The sequence below is a fragment of the Argiope bruennichi genome, chromosome 10 (genome assembly GCF_947563725.1).
Source record: "Argiope bruennichi chromosome 10, qqArgBrue1.1, whole genome shotgun sequence".
In the NCBI taxonomy this organism is placed as follows: domain Eukaryota; kingdom Metazoa; phylum Arthropoda; class Arachnida; order Araneae; family Araneidae; genus Argiope; species Argiope bruennichi.
In genome coordinates this window covers 31741005-31763365 of record NC_079160.1, presented here as the reverse complement: position 1 = coordinate 31763365, position 22361 = coordinate 31741005, and the positions used below count along the sequence as shown (strand labels likewise).

The following is a 22361-nucleotide window of genomic DNA, read 5'->3' as shown; positions in this document are numbered from 1 at the left end:
AATACAGTCATTTTGATGGAAGCAGGATCGCCACAGTACTCCCCCCTCTAGTAGTGCAGCAGGCACTGAAGTTAGAGGTAACGAATGTTGAAGCGAACTCGTCGGCCAGATCTGGTCACATAAGGTACTGGAGTAGAATTTGTAGGTGACACAGGACTCGATGGAGACAGTTCAGGTACTGGTTTTGGTGAAGTCGGAACTGCAACTGGTGGTGATATTGCTGGTGCAGAGGACTGGTGAGAGTTCTCGAAGAACGCAGGCTTTAAGCGATCAATGTTGATCGTGGACTGTTTGCCGTTCTTTTCAATTGTGAACATTTTATCAGTTCGTTTGAGTACGAGGTATGGTCCATCGTATGGCGCTTGTAAAGGTTTTTTAACAGCATCGTGGCGCACGAACACATGTGAGCAAGTGTCCAGAGCTGGATGAACGAATACTTTCTTGGTGTCATGAGGTGCAGTAGCAACAGGTTTAAGTTGATCCATCAAGGTCCGTAAATTTATTAGGAACTCATGAGGCTCGACGTTAATTGAAGGGGATTCAAAAAATTCTGATGGTAGTTTAAGGGTTGAGCCATAAACTAGTTCGGCCGATGTGCACTGTAGATCTTCTTTTAATGCGGTTCGGAGTTCGAGCAAAACCAAAGGAATTGATTCGGTCCATTTCGTAGATGCATGACATCGGAGGCTTTGTTTAAGAGATCGATGGAATCGCTCGACTATTCCATTGCTTTTTGGGTGGTATGGGGTCGTTCGGATCTTTTGGACACCCAAGAGTTTGCTGAGCAAAGAAAACAAGTTGCTTTGGAATTGTCGTCCTTGATCTGTCGTGATTATTGAAGGCAAACCGAAGCGTGAGATCCAATGAGTTATGAATGCACGCGCAACAGTTTCAGCAGAAATATCAGGAATGGGAATTGCCTCAGGCCATCGTGTGAAACGATCTATGCAGGTAAGTAGGTATCCGCAATTGTTTGAAGGTGGAAGAGGTCCTACGAGATCTAGATGAACATGATCGAATCTGGCTGCAGGTAATTGAAAAGATTTAAGAGGACTATTGGTGTGTCTAGCTATTTTAGATTTTTGGCAATCTAGACATGAACGGGTGAAATTTGAAATGTCCTTTTGCATGGACGGCCAAAAGAATCTCTCTGAAATCAAATGTTTAATGGCACTGATACCTAGGTGGGAAATATTGTGCAAAGATAGAAAAACTTTCTTTCGGAAAATTTCTGGGACGTAAGGTCTAATTTTGTTTTGCTTGACATCACAGTAAAGTATAGATGAATTGGGGTCGGTTGAGAGAGGTCTTAAACAAAGTGACAGTTCATTCTTTGCCAAAATAGTCTGAAGTTCTTCATCAGATGCTTGTGCTTCCGCCATGGCAGAAAAGTCTATTTTTGGTAACTGTATTTCATTAATACGAGATAAGGTATCAGCTACAACGTTTTTTGAGCCCGATACGTGCCTGATGTCGGTGCTGAATTGTGCAATGAAATCAAGGTATCTTAGTTGTCTTGGAGAAGAAGAGTCAGATTTTTTGGTGAAAGCAAAAGTAAGAGGTCGATGATCTGTAAATATTATGAAATTTTGACCTTCCAACAAGTGTCGAAAATGTTTGATAGTTGCATATATCGCCAAAAGTTCCCTATCATACGTACTGTATTTACGTTCTGAGGGCGTAAGTTTTCGGGAATAAAATGCTAGAGGTTGTTGACCATTAGACGTAGTTGTATGGAGGAAAGATCCGATGGCTGAGTCTGAAGCATCAACCATGATAGATAATTGCTGGTTAGGTGAATGGAAGTTCAAAGTAGCTGCATTTGCAATATCAGATTTGCATTTTTCGAAAGCTTCTGTAGTGAGGTCAGTCCAAGGAACAAGTCGCTTATCATTCTTTTTAGAGTTTTTTAAAAGTTCGTGTAGGCTAGCTTGAGTCTGAGCGGCATGAGGCAAAAATCGACGGTAAAAATTGAGCATGGCCAAGAAACGCTTTAGCTCAGATATATTTTGAGGTTTGGGAAAATCAGAAATGGCTTGAACTTTTTCCGGTAAAGGTTTCACGCCTTCAGATGTAATTAGACAACCTAGAAACTTTACCGATTGCTTCCCAAGGACGCATTTTGAAGGGTTTAGTTTCAATCCGTGCTGAGATAATCGTTCAAATACTGTTTTTAAATGTTGTTTGTGCTGTTCTACATTATTTGATGCAATCAGTATGTCATCAAAATAAGGAATGCAGAAATCTAAATTTGACAAAACTTGATGTATATAACGTTGAAAGGTTTGTCCCGCGTTTCTTAAACCAAAGGGCATATAAACATATTCAAAAAGCCCAAATGGGGTTGTGATTGCTGTTTTTGGAATGTCCGCTGGGTTAATAGGAATTTGATGATAAGCTCGGATCAAATCCAGGGTGGAGAAAATGGTTTTATTGAAAAACATTTGAGTACAATCTTGAATATGAGGAACTGGGTATCTATCAGGAACGGTAATTGAATTTAAACGACGGTAGTCGCCACACGGTCTCCATTCTCCATTAGACTTTTTCACCATGTGTAGAGGACTTGCCCATGGGCTACTAGAAGGACGGATAATACCTTGAGACATTAAAAATTCAAATTCCTGACGTGCAATTTTTAGCAACTCGGGAGATAAGCGACGAGGTCTCGAAAATACTGGTTGACCAGTTGTTTCAATAAAGTGATGTATTTTAGTTGATACTTTGCTTTTTGTTGGTTGAGATGGATTAGTGAGGTCTTGGAATTGCGATAAAATGTCATAGAATTCTGAATCACCAAGCAAAATGGATATACCAGAAGTTAATGAATCTGTGTTTGTATATTTGCCTTGAGTGGTTAATTTAGTTATGCCATCAATCAAACAACCACTTTTAACATCAACCAAAAGATTATAGTGTTTTAAAAAATCAACACCTATAATTGGTTGGTTCACATTTGCAATTATGAAAGACCAAGTAAAATTTCGCCGTAAATTTAAGTCTAGCGTAAGGCGTTTTTTACCAAAAGTAGCTATTTTTGTGCCATTAGCAGCTAAGAGGATTAATTCATTAGAGGAATCAGCTTTAGGAGCATAATTGTTTGGTAAAACAGATACGTCTGCGCCTGTATCCACTAAAAATTTCCATTTACTAACTTTATCGGCCAGTATAATTCTATTAATTTTGCGATCGTGGCCAAGGCCAGTGGACTACCGCCGATTTAGTTTCCCGAATTCTTGAAAGAGCAAGGCAAACTACATTTTTTTGCTTTTGTGCCAAAATTTGTATGATAAAAGCAAATGCCATCAGCAGGTTCTTTATATTTTTTTAAGCGATCACGAGAGCAACTACGACTGTTTTTAAAAGGTCGATTTCTATTTCTGCTTTGAGAGGGTGATTGGCACATTGTTGTAGTAAGCTCGCCAACTAAAGTCGTCAAATGGGCGACTTGTTTTTCAAGTTGGGCTATTTGATTATTCGAAGATTGAGGAGTAACGGAATTAATGTTTGAATGGCCAGCCAAATCATTTATTTTATCTGCAACTGATGCTAAACCAGCTAAATCTTCATTCAAAGCAGTTAAAATAGTTTGTGTGCTGTTTGGCAGTCTTCCGAGCCAAAGAGATTTTAAGAGTGGCTCGCCAACAGTATCGCCCGCCAATGTTTTCATACGAGCTAATAACTGAGATGGTCGTTGGTCGCCAAGTTCTAGGCCTTGTAGCAGCGTACGTATTTTCGAAGCTTCACTTTCAGAATGCAACTCAATTAAACGTTTTTTTAATGTTGGATATTTATCAGTATCAGGAGGTTTCAATATTATATCGCTTACACAATTCAAAATATCAGAATCAACGGCAGAAATAACATGATTAAATTTTGTATCGTCAGCAGTAATTCCCGCCAAGGCGAATTGCGCCTCAAGTTGAACAAACCATAATGCAGGGTTAGCTTTCCAGAAAGGCGGAATTTTGACGCCAACACGAGAAACTGTTGCGTCGTTGTTGGCGGAATTTGGAGTATCTCCTGGCATGTTTTATTCAAGAAATCAAAGGCACGTTATAAATATAATTTCACAAAACTGCTTTGAAATACGAAAATACAAATAATATACTGATAATCAGAGTAAATAATATGAAAATGCTAATCCAAATTATATAACAGAAGTTCCGATGGAAATTATTTAGGCTTTGAAAATAGAAACAATATTCAACGATACGCTTACCGCCATTAGGAAGAAATGCGCTATGGCGCCATTTAATGCATAAAGAAAACTGGGAAAGTTATCCTTTCACTTTTCGAGTCACCAAATGTGGGATGTTTTAGTGGAGAAGGTTGCAAATTGGGATAGTTAAGTTACATCCACACATAAAGAATGAGCGACGACTTTTTTTATATAAAAATAAACATCTTTTAATTTTTAACGCCAACACATCGACAGACAACAGATTTTTTGAAAGACCGGAAATTGATCTTTTTAATTCGCACAGCTTGCGCGCTTGATCGTAGATAACTGCTTCGTACTTCCGGTGCGTAGTTAGGAAAATAGTTTTTCGAATACAGTCATTTTGATGGAAGCAGGATCGCCACAGCCTCCTCAAAATTTTCTCGCTTCTTCCTAATACAGTCGGATAGATGGACTTCCTCTGAAAGGATTTTGTGGAAAATTTAAGTGAAATCTACAAATTTGGTGTAAAGAGACTGAACTGAAAATTTCATTCGTCTAGTTCAAAGCGTTTTTGAGTTATATTCGTCACAGATAGACATTTTCAAAAAATGTGTTTTTCGAACTCAGAGAAGTCTAAAATGAGTTCGCCAAACTCTGGTGTTCGAATTCTTTGATGATAATAATATTTTTTTATACGGGAAATTAAAAAAGTAAAAAAGGACAGTTTCAAATTGGTGCTTTGGAGAAAAGGATCCGAGGTGTCTTCGCGAATAAAAACATAAATGCATCGTTTACATGACATTGCAAGAAGTACTTTTTCTGATGTAGTATGATGCTAGTTCAGTCAATTTCTTAGCTGTTGGAAAATATTGGAATTATATTTTTTAAAGCAAAAAATTGATATTGATATTTAAATTTAATCAGAAATTAATGCTGGTTTTTTAGGGTTTATAAACATTTCAAAATGCTCCCACTTTCAAATACAGTTGTTGAATTAATAAATATAGCATTCGATAATCAGAAACTTGAATTGATAAATATAGCATTCGATAATCAGAAACTTGATTTATATTAACTTAATATTGTACTAAAGATTATTCTTTTAAAAAACAAATATTTATTGTAACGATAACAATATACATCCGTTTCATTGAAAATTCGTTGTTATCCACAGGCTAATTTTACTCTACGGGTCATTTGAGTTACCATGGTAACAGGAGTAGGAGAAAAGAAATGGGGATGGAAAAGATAATAATACGATTTACTTTTATATAAGTAAAATTTGGACGCTTTTCTGTAGATTAGGTTTCTATGGGCTCTAAAGAAAGTAAAATGTTGGATTTTCTTGATAATCCGTTTTTTGAACTTGCCACTGTGGATTTCGGAATTCAGTTTTCTGCTTTTATTGTTTCAGCGTTACTTAAAACAGAGAAGTTTTATGATATAACTGGTAGAGGATCACTTTTATTTAATTTTTATTCTCTCTGTACTCAAGTATTTTTGTATTATAACAAGTAATTGTGTCTTTCTAATTTATTTGATGAAGATACAGGCAAACATAACAATGATGTTTGTTTAATCCAAATAATAATAATAATCTGAATGTTAAAAAAAATATTTTAGTTTTGATTTAGATCATCAAAATTTGGTTGAAATGGATCAGTTATATTTAACAAAATAAATATTTATAGTGATAAAAAAAATCATTGGTAATTTATATGATCATAATGTAATGTAAGGGGATAATGTATAATTTAGAAGTAGAACTTTGTTGTAAAAATTTTGAAATAAAATTCAGTATTGAAAGTAGCTACCATACATTATATCCAAATCAGCATAACAAGATGTTGAACAACAAAGTATTATCCAATTTTGAAAAATATCTTAACGATATTGTACAAATATTAAAAAACACCATAAAGATATTGTACAATGCAAAAGAAAAAAAAAAAAAAAAACTAAAATTATTTAATTAATTAATATTAGGAATATTTAATTAACATTAAAAAATATAATAAAAAACATATTTTTAAAAATCTTTTTGCCTAATTGTTATTATTTCACTTTCTTATATCAATAATATTTGAAATAAGAAAATTAAAAATATTCCACAAATTAACTATGCACAATTTTTTATTCTAGTAAAATGTTAAAAATTAAAGTCATTTATATATTCTATACATTCATTAATTTTTTGATATTCCTAAAGCAACAGATCCATGTTCTCTGTACACACAAATGCAGAGCTGCATAAAATAAGTATATACAGACTTTAATTAACTTATGATTTTTATGATTGATCTATATATATTTTATAAAAATGTTTTATTTTTCACAACAAAATAAATATTATGATCATATATTTTAAAGACTCATTTACAAATATTAGATTAAATAGATATAGAGCTATAATTTTTTTGGTCTGAAGTTATGTTTTAATGAATTGAGTCAAAAATGTTTAAAATTAGTTTAATTATTAAATATGGAGTATAATTTCTGAATTTTCAGTATTACTAATATTGCTTGCAAAGAATGCATCAATATATGAATCCTGATAAATGTTAATTAATTAACATAGCAAACAAAATCAGAAAATCCTTTTTTTTTTTTTTTTTTTTTTTTTTTTAACTTTTCTACTACTTTTGTACTTAAAACACATAATGTTTTGTACTTAACACATAATGTTTTCTAAAAAGCTTTGCTGAAAAATGAAGCAAGCTATTTTAAATTTAAGAAAAATCTTGTGTATTTTTAGGGGGGAGGGAAATGCTTATTAATTTTGGGTAGTAAAACCTAACAATAAGGTGTGCAATTTAAAAATGTTTATAAAAATAAAAGCTGTATGCAGTCAAAATTATTGACTAACTCTATTTTGATATTGTGTTTGTAGAAGTTTTCTGTTATGGATAGTTTATGCTAATTTATTATTACAATTACAATCTTCTTTTTTTGTCATCAGTTTGGTAGAAATGCCATATACTGGGTTTACCCATTAAATGCATAAGATTATCTTATATAAAGTATCAGATTCCTATTTCTTTGCGTTTCATTGGTAAAAGTGTAATGAAAGGAAACTCTGGACACATTGCATATTTAGTTATTACCGTTATCATGATAATATTCTTGAAAAATGGTAAAATAGTATGTTTATTGATATGACTGTAAAAAATATACAAGGTTTTATTTTCATTTTCTTTTAATAATGTTTGTTATAAATATTTTATATTTGAGTTCTTAGTTGGTGGCTTAACAATAGTTAAAATATACTAAGCAATTTTACTGCATGAGATACATGATTTTTTTTTTTTTTCTATCAAGTCTTTACCCTTTAAAATTGCTTCACTAGAATATATTTTTGAAGCTGCCATGTTAAAAAAGAAAAAGCTAGTTTGCTCTGCCCCCCCCCATATTTAAAATTTTCTTAAACTGATGAAAGCATTACAGATATTCTGTGACATTGTTTGGGAACTGTTGACTTACAGTTATCTTGCAGATATCTTGATGTAACTGGCATATCTATATAAAAGTATAAATAATCTAAATTTTAGTTCCCATTTATTATAATATATTCTTCTATTTATATATCACTGTATATTTTATTTATGTGCAATATATACCTGAAATTAAATGTATTAATAAAATAATTTGCATTGAATTTTTAGGAAGTTTAACTTACATTGTTCTTGCACATATGTGTACCAAATGGGTACCTGAACGATCAATGAGACAAATGATTCAGTCTGGAATGATTCTTACATGGGCTGTTAGGTAATATTTAATTTTTATTTGCTAATTTATTAGATATGCATTTAAAACAATTCTGGCTTTTTTAATTTGTGAAGGAAAAAAGATTAATTTCTATAGTAAAAAGAAACTTGATTATTTCAATATGTATAATGAATAGTATTAAATTATAAAGTATAGATTTTATTGTAAGTTAATTTTTTTTACATTTTATTCAAGAATAAACAGAATTTCTCTCTATTTTAATATTTAAAATAGAACAAATGTAATATTCATATAAAGATGAATCTGTTAACCTCTTTCAACCCTGATACACTTTTATATTAGTAATACAATTTCTGAAAATAGCTATTGAACCAATTATTATTTCTAACTACAAGAGGAGAAGCCTTTAAAAAATAATTAATGGTTCCAAGAAATACTTCTGATTCATAGAATCACTATTTAAATAACTATGAATTGTTTAAATCATATTGTAATACTATAGTTCAAAAAATTTTTTAATTCAATTATCAAACAAAGAAAATTAAAATCATTCTGTGATACAGTATAAAGAAATGAGTAATTTTATTACAAATTGAATTTATATTCAGGAATTATTTGTCTGTTTATTAACATTGAAAAAAGTCAGATATTACTTCTATTCAATAGAGAGCAACTTAAATTATTAGGAGTGTTTTTTTTTGTTTCTTTTTTAACTCTTACATATTTTAAATATGCAGTCTATTATAAAATATTTTATGTTTAAATTCAAACGCATGGAAATACTTTCAGATTTTTAAGCATCTTTTAGAATTTTAGATAAGTAAATATGAAATAAAATATTCTAAATAGACTATTCCATTTAATACAGAAATAAAAGAAATTTTAAATTATTAATTTATTATGCCATTTAATATTTATTTTGTCTATGGGAAGTAAAGTTGTGCTGTAAAATCAATCTGCATTTTTAAATACTTTTTTTTATGACATAAATGGGGAAAATGTTGCATTTATTATATTTCAATCCCTTGGTTACTTATGAATGACAAAATATGAAATATAAAAACAAACAAGTAATTTTTATCTAAATTTACTAATAAGACGTCATTTTCTAAATAAAAACACATTTGTTTCTTGATACATAATTTTTAATTTGATTGTTAGATATGAAAAATGCACATTCCTAATGGTGGTTAGCATAATTTGAAATAAATGGCCTCTTATTTATAAAAGAAGTTTCTGCTCTTATAGCTATTAATTTTTTTAAATGAAAATAAGGCGATTTCAACATTTGATGGCAATTTGAGATATGGAATATTTATAAATTATGATTACACCAGCTTTTTTTAAAATAGTGATTATTTGTGACATTAAGTTTTACTTTTCTATCCATTTTTAATTTAAAAAATAAATTTTAAAATATCATTGTACAATGCTAGTCTCCCTCCACCCATTCTCCTGAAAAAGTTAGAAAAGTTTTTGCAGTATATCTACAAAACCTGTCCTTTCTGAAGATATCATACACATGTATGTAATATTGCATTTAACAAAGCAGGCACATTTCAGTGATACATGATTTCATCTCAAACTTATTTATTAAGTATACCAATATCTAAAACTATTATGAACGTTTCAGAATCATCTGATTTTTGTTAATCTTTCAGCAAATATAATTGCTTCTATCATCAGGTAGAAATTAACAAAACAGTATTTTTTTTTTCTTGCAAAATGAATAAATCCTTCAACTATTGAAAGCTGAAATTTATAACATTTTCAAAAATTCCTTCATATTTCTATATGGAAATTTCACATGGAAAGCAAACATAAATGTTTGCAAAATAATTGGTATGAAGAAAAGTATATGCAATTTTTTTTTTCAAAAGTGTGAATTTTTTTTTTATTTTAGAAATGTATTGAATGAATATTCTCAAAAATTTTGATTCAAATAAGTTATTGAATTTCAAAATTCATAATTTATTTTAATATTAAATTGGTTGCCATCACTTTAGATTTTGTTCCCTCACTATTAAGACTCATTTGATTAATATTTAATTATTCTGCATGTCAAATAATAGCCAACTATTTTTTTTTTTTTTTTTTTGTAGGCTTGGAACATTTCTCTTCATAAGAGTTTTAAAAAGTGGTAAAGATCGCAGATTTGATAAAATAAGAGAAAATCCAAAACTTTTCTTTGTCTATTGGACAATGCAAGGTAAATAACTTTTTATTATTCATTTCATGTGCAGTTATTTCGTTCATTAATTATTATTTTTTAAATTCTTACTTATACACACATATATATTCCTTTATTATTAGTACTCTACATTATTTATGCTATTAATAGATATAGAGCTACTAAATTTTACACAAATAAATTTGGGGCATATATATGTGCATTTTGGAGTAATTTGGCATAGATATATTTCTGACAGTAGAAATGTGCACCTCCAATGATTTTTTAAAACTTTTAATTAAAATTTTAATCAATTGAAGTTGAAGTAGATTTTAATTTTTTTCCTGTGTTAACTTCTGAAGATATTAAAAGAAATAAATAAATTTTACATCTCCTTAAAATTAAAATATATATATCTTTCCAATAATACCAATCTAGTTGCCATAAAATTTTTCTTATCTAGATGTAATTAAATTTCTTGTAAATAAAACCAAAAACTTATTCTTTGTTACTGTTAATATTTCATTCTGGATTTTGCTTCAATTATTGATAATCAATTTTTTTATATTGTATAGGTTTCAGTCTAAAGCTTGCTTTTATTAAAATTCTTAAATACTGTGCAAATTGCCACTAATTTTTATTCCTAAGAGAAATAATATTCCTTATTTTAATATTGTTGCACTTTTTATTAAATCAGACAAATTTAAGTAATCATCTGATACATATTACATACAACAAAATAATCAATGATATATTACATTATAAATCAAGAAATAAGCTCTATGGTGCAAAATTGCAATGCTGAATAATTTTCTTACTATCCTTATATTTTTTTACAAATGTACTTTGATTCAGAAATCATGTAATTAGATGAAGTATAATCACTACTTACTTAAAATTAACCTACAAATTATAGTGTATATGTATTTTACTGAGGAAGTAATTAAGATTAAATTACTGTATGGAAAATTTAATTGAAATTCTACTTAAAAATAATTATGGGTAAACAGCCTGATCACCAAAGGTGACTAGTTAATAAATAAATATCAAATCTGTTTAGAATTAAAATTTTCTAATTTTGTTTTTTAAAAAAGATGCAAAAATATTTTCTTTCCCCATTTCTTCACAAAGTATTTCTTGTGGAATAAGTAAAGTATGCAGTTTTCATGCATTTCTTTATGAAGCACTTTTTGTAGTATATAATAAAACTCAGTATATTTTGAAAAAATAAATTTTTTGTTCTCAAAACTAGATTTCTCGTGAATTTTTCTTTGAATTGCTATTCTTAAACAGTTTATAATTAAAGTGGTTGAATGAGGAGTTTACCATCTATAAGAAATATGTTTTGATGATTTTTAATACCAAAAAAAATCATAAAGATCAATTTTATCAGATATCCAAATTATAAGGAGCGATATCCTTTTGCAGTTATGATGTCTACTTTAAAATGAGATATAAAATTTTGCAAAAGAAAAATTGTAATCATTTCTTAATTTTTTCTTAAAGAAAATTGTTTCTTAGTTATCAAAATGTTATTGAAAAATATGGGAACATAAATATATTTGCTTTTTTTTTATCACAAAAATGTATTTATTAATCAGTTATAATGACTCATGTTTGAAAAATATGCATTTTTTGCTTTAATAAAGGGGTGAATTGTTTGAAGTTGACTTCAGTTTTAAATAGAATATTATAGATATTAATTCTGATGGCAATTTTTGTGATAAGTGAAAAAATCAGTTGCAATGTCAAAAATATCAAGAAGTTTTTAACTAAGATTTTTTTCTAATGTTAAATTAATGAAAATTAATAATAAAATCCCTCCCCTCATTGTAATCATATAAAATTTTATTTATAATATTTGTTTAAGAATTAGCCAAATATTTTTTAAAAGGAATTATTAAATGTTCTTTTTAAGAATTCTGTAATTCTACCAAAATTTTTGTGAAATTTTTCAATTCGATTATAGTGAAGAAATGGAAATGTTAGTGGTATCAACTCTTTCTCTGTCTCTTTCAGAGCAGAGATTTATCTCTCTAAAACCAATTTTTTATTTGTTTCCCATTCTATCTGAAATTTTATCTTTTGTAATGAATTTGGAATTCAGTGGAAATTTAGGAATGACAATTGATTTTACCATTCTTATAGGAATAACTTTTCCAGCAGTATCAAAAAAGAACATGATTTTGGTAGTTCTTGGATCTCATAAATAACATTGATTTTTCTTGCTGAAAATTAACCATTATTATCTTTAATAGAATCAGGAGGTTTCATATTTAAATACTTTTTTTAATTTCATTTAAATCATTAGGCTTGATAAGTAAAAAATGCATTCTAACAAACTGATCTTTTAAAATATCATTTACTTAGAATATAATATGAAACTTTTTCTCCAGGTGTCTGGGTATATATTACTCTTCTCCCATCTCTTCTGCTTTTGAGTCGTCCAGATTTTGCACCTTTGACAAACAGAGATTATTTGGGTTTCAGCTTATGGATTCTTGGTTTTACTATTGAAGTTGTAGCTGATTTTCAGAAATCAGTTTTTACAAACATGCCAGAAAATAAAGTTAGTAGAATTTTTTTTAAATTCCAGTTATCTTTTTGAATGTATAAATTCGTATAAAATATTTAAATAAATATTTACTTTCTTTTTGTCCTGTTATGTAAGCTTGCTTTTTTGTATATACATAAGTTTTCATGTATATGCAAACAATTAATAGTTTTAGTTAATTTTTAACTATATTTTATAATGTTAATATAATGTATAAGTATAATAATAGCTTATAATGTTAACGTATTGAGGAATTATTCATTTTTATCTATGCATAAGCATGTGAGAATAATGTTACATTATTTGCAAGCATGAAATTCTTATTTGATTATTAATAAAATGAAATAAATTACTACATTTATATATGAAATAGGATTATTTTAAAATTCTTTCAATTCATGATTTATTTAGTATGAATAGGTGCTCGGAATCTTATTAAAATGACACAGAAAAGTCATGGACAGATTTTAAAATTCACCATTTCTGAATACTGATTCAAGGCTGAAAAGTTAATTGAAATTCTGAAACAAATCAGAAAAGGATTGTAAATAAAAAAAATAATAATTGAGGAATAGGAAAGGTATATATATATATATATAACTGAGGAAAATTAATTATAATGAAAGGTAAAGGGCAATAAAATCAGTACTTGAAGATTATTCTATGTTTAAGAAGGATTTATCATATATACTTAACCATGTATATAACTGTACGTATATAACTTAAGTTAATTATTAAGTATATAATTTAAACCATGTAAGGTATAGAAAAAACTAAAAGATTCCGTCACTTCGTGTATTTTTGTTTTAAATTTCATTAGAGTGAAAAGGAATTAATTTTAAAAAATGCGGAAAATCTAATTTATTATACATACTTATATGTTTAATTGATACTTATTAATGAATGGTGGAGGATTGGAGATTCATTTGTGAAAACAAACAACGTTGATTGAAAGAAATTTCTTGAAAAAATATGATGTTTTTCCTATATACTTTGTACAAACAGCATAAATAGATGCTTGCTTTCTTCTCGTAAGTTTGAAGCAAGCTCATAGGGTTGAAATACCAATTTGGTTTTGGTGCTATATTGGGTGAGTTTTGGCTCTTTCATCATTAATTAATAAATGCCTTTTAGTTACATGTAATGTATTTTCTTTATAAAGAAAGCAGACAATGTGATCTTTAAATGAAAACTATATTCTTTTTCATCCTGTTTTAAGGAAAGGATTTATTTTTTGGTAGTTGGTGATTTCTTTGTTATACTGTAGTTTGAATAGGAATACAGGAAATGCATTCAGAACTTAAATAGTTTCAGAAAGAAATTTATTTAATTTAGAAAGTTCGATTGTTTTGACCTGTCAGATTCTAATCAGGGAAAATAATAGAGGTTCATAAATGAAGTTTAAATTCAAGAGATTAGAAAATAATTAATTTAATAAATAACAGATAAATTTAAATTAATACAGACATTTATTTTTTATTATCATAAAACATATATGCTATTCATAGTTCTCACTCAGCAATATGATATTTGTCTGTTTACAATCCCCTTATTTTCCTGGTGTAAAATCTACTTTAAAGACTAGTTTTAAAGTGCCTTGGGAGTAAGTCTACACTTTTTCCTTGCTAGAGGAAATTATCTACAGTTATTTAGAATAGTAAACTTATTTATATTTGTGTTGAAAATAGATGTACAATTAACCAAAGTTGCCTTAATTTCTCTAATGTAATAATCAGATATAATTTGCTAATTTTTTTTGATGATATCAGTTACAGTGTAAACGTAATAAATATTGTAACCTTCATTCTTAAGATAGTCAGAATTTTCACCTTATTTTACTTTAATTCTTCAACAATCAGCTTCATCTGTTATGTTAAATAACATTATTATTACATTTTTATATGTTTATTTTTATCATTAAAAATTAATATTTCTTTCCATGCTAAAATTATGTGTTTAAAAGTTTCTGAAAACATAATTAGTGTTTTGATTTAGTATAAATGATATCGGAATGGTGCGTAAACACTATTATTATTATCCTATAATCTTTAAAGCATATTTATACTTTCTTCAGATATTTAAATCATCATCCCTGTATCTTTGGTTGATGGATAAACATATACACAGCACAGATGCATTTGTTAATTACTGGGAATTTGTAAAAAGCTAATGCAGCTCAAGAAATGAAGAGGAAAGAAATTGGGAGAAATATATAATTGTTATATTGCTAATTTTGACACTTAGTGAAATTATTAATTTTCAATGTAATTGTTTTGTATTTAATTAAAAAGATAAAATCAGCCACATTGAAACCAATCTAAAATGTACTCTTCATCTTCAGATTAATTTTAAGTAACTCAAGCAATTTTTTGAGTGATTGATTTCTAAGTCTAACAATAACAATCACCATTATTATTTATGCAGTTTATTAAAATATTTTAATTATAATTTTATAAATAAAATCTTAATTGATAAGTATTTTGTTAATTATAAATCAATAACATTCATAAGAATTTTTCTTAGTAGTGATTTTATTTTCTTTAATTATTGATACAACATTTTGTATTCAGTGACTAATCTTATGCTTAATTAAGTACCTTAATAATATATAATACAAAAATAATTTTGAATAAATGTATAAATTATTTCCTAAAACTTATTATTAGTTCTTATTTATTGAAAAATTGTATAAAATTTTGATGCATAAAAATAACTTTTATAGTTCAGAAAATACAAAAATAGCTTTGACAGTTTTATGAAGAGAATTTCAGTTGTTTGGATGAGACTTTGTATTATTCTGGCTCAATTATTCCTTCATTTTAGTTGTAGAGAGAAAATAATCATTATTGCAGAAAATTATCACTAATGATGAATATTTTTATCTACTTCTAATTTTCAAAAAACTAAAAAATCTACCTCTGTATTTTATTAACAATATTATATCCATTTAATTATTAATCACAAACTTGACTGTCATTTGAAATGCCATTTTCGCATGCCTTATAACCTTCTGATTTGATAGTGTTCAAATAATTCTGCATTTAAAATTCTCATCACCTTCATGATTTTTAAAATACTTTTTATTACTTTCAGGGAAAATTCATTAACACTGGGTTGTGGTCAATATCAAGACATCCCAATTATCTTGGAGAAATTTTGCTTTGGTTTGGTCTGTATTTTTCATCTAGCTCTACTTTTAAAGGAAAAGAAATACTGTGTGTATTATGCCCGATATTTGATATGTTCCTTATAACCCGATTTAGTGGTATACCACCTTTGGAAAAATATGGTTTACAGAAGTGGGGCAGAGATCCACAGTACATTGAGTATGTCAAGAAAACCTCTTCTTTGATTCCGTATTTGTGGTGATATTTAGATGTCGTGTTGAATTTTAAACCATCTGTACATTAACTCACTAGTCAAAATTGTCTTCAACAGAAGACTATTGAGTCAATGTACAATATAATCATATATTTGTGCTAATTTTGTGAAATTATTACATACGTATTATGAATTCTGCTGAGCAGATGTGATCCCTTGTATAATAATAAATGCTAGATGTAAATATAGCATGTGATTCGATTTTGTTCTTAATATAAATTTTTCTATTTGTAGATGTCATGAGGATGATTCGAAGCTATACTTTTAATGTAGTTATTCAAAGTGAGATTTTTTTTGAGTGATGCATCGTATTATTATATCACATCAATATATAATCTGTGTTAATTTTTTAAAGTGTGCAGTGCCATGGGATTTTTTTTAATTATTATAAGAGTAATGGAAAACTTGTCACAAATTCTGAGCAACATTTCATTGATTTTGTGCAAAAGTGTACCCTTATGCAAATATCTCCCTTCATTTTCCCCAAATTCACCGCTAAAACTGGCATAACTATGTCACTACCTGGTTCATTATACTACTGTAATTAGAATGTATTAATTTTATACAACAACATAAACATGGGCGTTTGAGGTATTCAACTTTTTTTACAACATACATGGCAATAATTGGATAAAATCTGCAATTAAGTGTCTCCAGGGATTAATCGTAATTTTATTTTCAATCGAACTATACAAAATCATATTAAAACTTGTAAATATTTCTAATAAGTGTCTAATTAGACTGGTATGTAATAAATGTCATACAAATCCATTATCAATTTCCATATGCATCACTCTTGTTTCACATTTTTAACAAATATTTAGTAAAGGATTCAAAAGTTTTGAATTTCTCTCATATAATTGATTCTGTTGTATAAAAATTATGAATCAAGGTTTTTATCTGTACATTGATGTAAAATTTTTTCTATTTTGATAATGATTATTCAATATAATTGTTTACTAATCCAAATTGTGAAGTTATTTTAATAATGGAAATACTTTTACTAATGTGTATTAAAGGAATTTCCTTAACAAATATGATATTGAAAACATAGATATTGTTTGTCGTGAATGTACTTTTGCAAGTGATTTATTACTATTGATAGAATCGATGTACAAATAATTTAGTGTCCATTGTAAATGTTTTTTCATATTAAAGTGTTATTCATTCCGCACAATATGTATAATTTTTTTTTTTGTGTGTGTGTGTGTATATATATATATATATAAGATTAGCATTCACAGAAGGGCTATCAGAAAATACATATAGGGTCCCTTGTTTATCCTTTTTTACTTTCTCTTATACAAAGTATTGTATTACAAAAAAAAAAAGAGGGATTTTTGTGAATAACCATGTTTAGTACCAGAAAATACATTTTTAGAATTATGTCTGTATGTTTGCGAACACAGTAACACATTGAGATAGATAAATAGATGAAATGACTTTACATTCATTTTGTATACTTCTATAAAATTTTCAATGAAATTCATTCACAGGAAACCTGGCTGCAGAATTACAAGTGCACAATAATTGCAAACTGTAAAGAGTTGGGTAAATAAAATTTGGTACAAACGTTTAACATCTAAACCTTTGTACCAAATCTTTATCAAATTTTGAATATGTGCATACCTTATATATATACCTTAAATATTCAAAAATTTAAATAAATAAGATTTGGAATGTGATTTTGTGACTACAATTGTAGCTCTCTGTCAAATTTTGGTTTCAATAAGTTGAAAAAAAAAGCATCAAAAATGCATAAAGTACTGTTTCGTGTTTTAACCATATTACAAAATATACAATTTTCATGTGCAGAATTCTGAAAAATAATAATCTAAGCAATAGTACCATGACCTTGCCCATGGGATGAGAAGAATATTTTCATTAGACAGATTATGAGGAGGTTTCGGGGGAGCGCATTTCTGCTCGTTTAAATAAAATTAAGAAATATTTATAGATAACATACTTGATTTGTAAATTAGCCAATAAGCTTTTAAGGCTTGCTTCAGTTGTTAGAAAGAAGCAATTTTGAACAAATCCCTTTTTTAATATTATGTTAATGTAAAAGTTGAAAATTTTAAAACAATGCTTTATCTGACAATGGTCACGAGATAATTTTGTTCTGAAATAATTTTCGTAAAACAAAACTAAAAATGTGTTTTAAACAATACTAATAATTTTCATATTCAATGAATCATTTTTATTTTTTTAAGTAAATGTGTAAATATTTTATAAAATTATCATACAAAAAAATTGAATCTGAATACCAAAAAAAAAAAAAAATTAATGCTTAATTTAATACATAAAGCATCTTTTTTGTCTGTAATTTTATTTTTAAATTGTTTTTTGTTTTTTTTGAACTGAATGCAATAATTTTGCATTTATTGTAAGAAAAAAAGTTAATTAAATTCAATAAATTTGATCTACTTTTTCAAATTCTTATTCAATTTGCTATAGTTAAAAAGTTGATCTGTCCACTAATTAAAATAGTTTTGTTTAAATAAGAAATAATTTGTGAATTCATTCACAAAATAACAGAATTTAAGTGGAAAATATTTAAACTTTTTAGAACGTTATCTTTTCTTTAGTCAGTGGCATGAGAACGCACTTAAAATGAATATTAACTTCTGAAATAAATATGTAATTAAATAATCATTCATAATCCAAAATTAATAATTTTATTCTTTAAAACATTGATACCTAGAAGCTGCCCTTACTCCTTCCTTAATCCTGCAGCTACACAGTTGTCTGGCATGTAGTCAAAAACAGGTGTCATGTTTTGATATTGTTCAGCAGAACACATATTATAGTCTGTATTTTCTGTAGGTGGTTCAAGGTCATATTTTCTACCTCGTTATTGGTTGTCTGGTACCAGTAATATGGTTGAAAATGTGACCTTGCACCACCTACAGAAAATACACAGACTATAGTACAAGTTTTATTGACTCGATATAACATCTATAAATGACATGATGTAAAAAACATTCAAAATGCCCCTAAGTCAGACTCTATTGGGCATTAACATATAATTATATCTCAGTAAGTGGGTACTCACTATGGAAGAATTTTTTGAAGAAGTTTGATTAAAATTTTAATTGCATAAAAATTAACATTTTTTCTTAATAACCTCAAAACATTTTTTTTTTACATAAAAATCATTTTTAAATTAAAAAGAGCTTTTTAGAAATTTTATTTCCATAGATTATTTATTTAATTGCCTTTAGTTTTAATTATAATTTTGTAAGAATGGCTCTCTTTTAAATAAATATATACAAAAATATTACTATCAATGTGCATATTTTATAGTTCTTTTGTAGCTTAGTAAAAATAATTTTTTTTTCAAAACTAACTTAATGGTTAAACATATTTTAAAATATCATGTTTTCTTTATGGAGACATTTTTTTTTCAATAAATTTTACGATGTAAAAATCAATGGCTGATATAATCAAGAGAAACAAAATTAAGATAGATGAATGCATTAAAAAAGTCATTTTGTTTCTACGAGATAGCGAGTATTATACAGGACTTTACAAGGCCTCAACACATTTTCATTTTCTAATTAAAATTCAAGATCCTTTATTTAGTCAGTAAAACTTCAGAAAAAAAAATAGCAAATTTGTCTTAACACCCTGCATCATATTGCTTCATAATTCACAAATGATAGAAATAAATTTTGGGGAAAATTTTAGAATAAAACTAGAAAGCAATCCAGATCTGTGAATCATTTTCATGAATGCCATTTATTTTATAAAGTTAATTAAGGCAAGAAAAAAAAATCTTCTACACAATAAGGCAAGAATGTATTTTTGATAATAATGTATTTAATAGTTTATCACAACTAATACATTTTTCTTGTTCATTTATGTTCTTGATATTCCTTTTATTAAGAGGGTTGGGGAATTTTTTTCTTCTACCCTTTAATTATGCTATTAAATACTAATTACGAAGACTGTCTGTCAAGCTTTTATACAAGTAAAATTAATTTTATATACTTGAATATTTAATCACATTATAAAGATACTGGGTTGTAGAGATAATTGGGTTTATTTTTAAAAGAATATTTGTAAAAACTTTTATATCAGAAATTTCATATGCATTAGAATAATATTCAAGTTCTTAAATTGTCTTGGCATTATTGTTTCTCATAATCACCAGAATGGACAGTTGATTTTGCAAATGTTATTTAACACTGCAAAATTTAAGATAAGAATAGATAATATTTTTAAATTCTTGAAAAATGTAGATTATACTTTTAAACTAGCTAAAGTAGTTTTCAGATTACTGATTTCAAAATCATCTACAACTAGAATAATTAATTTTATCAGTTCTTATACTAATTATAACTTATCAATCATAGGATTATCTTGATAAAATATTTGTTGATAAGAATATACTGTAATTAAATAAAGCTTTTTATTAAAAGAAATATAGGAGCTGAAAATACTTAAAGTACAAAATTTCAAACATGTAAAAGATTTATCGGTAATAATAATATGAGATTAAGGCTACTACTTTATTTTACTAGCAACAATTTTATTAGAAATGATTTAATCATGTTTAAAACAAGGTGAATGACCCTCCATCAACAGTATTAATAACTAAATTAATGAAAATTTTATTTATCAGTTTATATAATTATTTTTGCTATTTTATATTTTTTTTATCATCTTACACACATTAAAAATGTTTGAGTGAATTGTTGAAAGTTTCACCTTGTTCTCATCATATATGCAATCAATCTATCAATTAAAAAAATGTCAGAAGAGTAGAAGGTTGTAAGGATAAAAAGTCTGTAAAAAAGAAATGTAAGAAGTGTAGTGAATTAATGTTATTTATTAATTCACTATGCTTCTCTCCTAAAATTCTTTATTGCTTTTGAGTTCTTTCAAAATGTGGATAATTTTCTTTCTAAATAATGTTTTCTGTTTGCTCTCACAATATAATTTTTATTAATTCCCCTTTAGGAAATCTAAATATAGAGCAATGAGTTTTTACTTATTTATCTGGAAAAAAATTATAAAATTTTACTCATGCAAGTTAAAAATTTCATCTATAAGGCATAACAACTCCAGTTTATACTAGAGCAAAAATGCATAATTTAAGAATTTAGATTATGTATGTACCAATAATGAGTACATTTAACTAATTAATAAACACAATTCATGAATAATTAGATAAATAATTAAAAAAAAACAGGAATCAAGTTTTTTCATTATTTTAGTAGTTTGAAATCGGGGGGAAAAAATTAGGATACGAAAGTTGTACATTAAAAGATTTCAAAATTTCATATAGTTCAATTCTATATCTTGATAATCGATTAATGTAATGTTTAATGTTTCAGGTGAGCAACAGGATATCCAATGCTTTTGAGGAACAAAAGTTAAAACTAAAAATGATTGCTTCTGAACTATTTTCATGGATATATTTCTTTTAAATTGTAGTATTGAGAATTGAGAGATAACCATACATTAATTTGTATAAAGAATGAAAAGATTTCAGTGATATATTTCATATTAATTCATTAAATGATTGAATAAATTTCAATAAAATTTAATACTAGAACCAAGACAACAGTAAAGTAAAATTTATCTCTAAGGCCCCCCCCCCAAAGATTAAAAAATTTCAATAAATGAAAGCCATTTTAAAACTTTCATAAATAAATAATCAAAAATAATTTTAAATATAACAAAATAATCAAAAATAAAAATTACTTTAGTTTCCTTGCAGTATTTTGAAAACATATCAAAGAAAAAAAATTCAAAATAATAGCACTTTGACTTCAAAAATCTGGCAAATGTGGTTTATGACAGCTGAAAACTGTTTAAAAATTGGATATACATACTGATTTGAAAAATAAAATGTAATATATTAAGCCACAGAAGTAAAAAGGTAACTATTCTCAAATGAGAAAATTAAGTGGAAATGTCAAAGATATCATTTTGACATCACTTACCTCATTCAATTCTCTCATTTGTTCATTGAAAATAATAACTCTTTTTCTCTCTATATTGCTGCATCTTATTATACTAAGAATAACTGATATTAAAATGCAGTGGACATTTTATATTTCAAAAGGAAAGCAAGTTATAGTTGTTGTGAAGCAGGCAGTTTAAAATATGCGATAATATCTGTAATGTTCATAATGTCAAATAAAATTTAAAAATGTGCATTTTTAAATTTTTTTTCGATTATTGAGTCTGTGTATGCCAATCTTTGGTTCACATTACAGACTTCTCTTAAATAATTAGATATGTTAAGTATCATGGCAATTAAACATTATACATGTTTCATTAATTAACAATATATCATTAAGTTAATCATTGAAAGAACATTATCTGTTGTAGAATATTTCAGATTTAAT

The 22361-nt window shown here is 27.2% G+C and overlaps 1 protein-coding gene across 1 annotated transcript; it reads left to right on the top strand.

The window, feature by feature from the left end:
- Window positions 1-5217: 5217 nt before the first annotated feature.
- On the top strand, window positions 5218-17132 carry LOC129989229 (uncharacterized). Its single transcript, XM_056097612.1, has 5 exons — window positions 5218-5615; window positions 7828-7933; window positions 9997-10103; window positions 12461-12633; window positions 15712-17132. The coding sequence occupies exons 1-5, from the start codon at window positions 5477-5479 to the stop codon at window positions 15985-15987; spliced, it is 801 nt and encodes a 266-aa protein (XP_055953587.1). The 5' UTR covers window positions 5218-5476; the 3' UTR covers window positions 15988-17132.
- The last annotated feature ends 5229 nt before the right edge of the window (window positions 17133-22361 follow it).

Coding starts and splice junctions, on each gene's coding strand:
- LOC129989229 (XM_056097612.1), top strand. CDS start 5,477: ATGGGCTCTAAAGAAAGTAAAATGTTGGATTTTCTTGATAATCCGTTT. Junction 5,616..7,827: donor GAAGTTTTATGATATAACTG/GTAGAGGATCAC, acceptor TTGAATTTTTAG/GAAGTTTAACTTACATTGTT. Junction 12,634..15,711: donor CAAACATGCCAGAAAATAAA/GTTAGTAGAATT, acceptor TATTACTTTCAG/GGAAAATTCATTAACACTGG.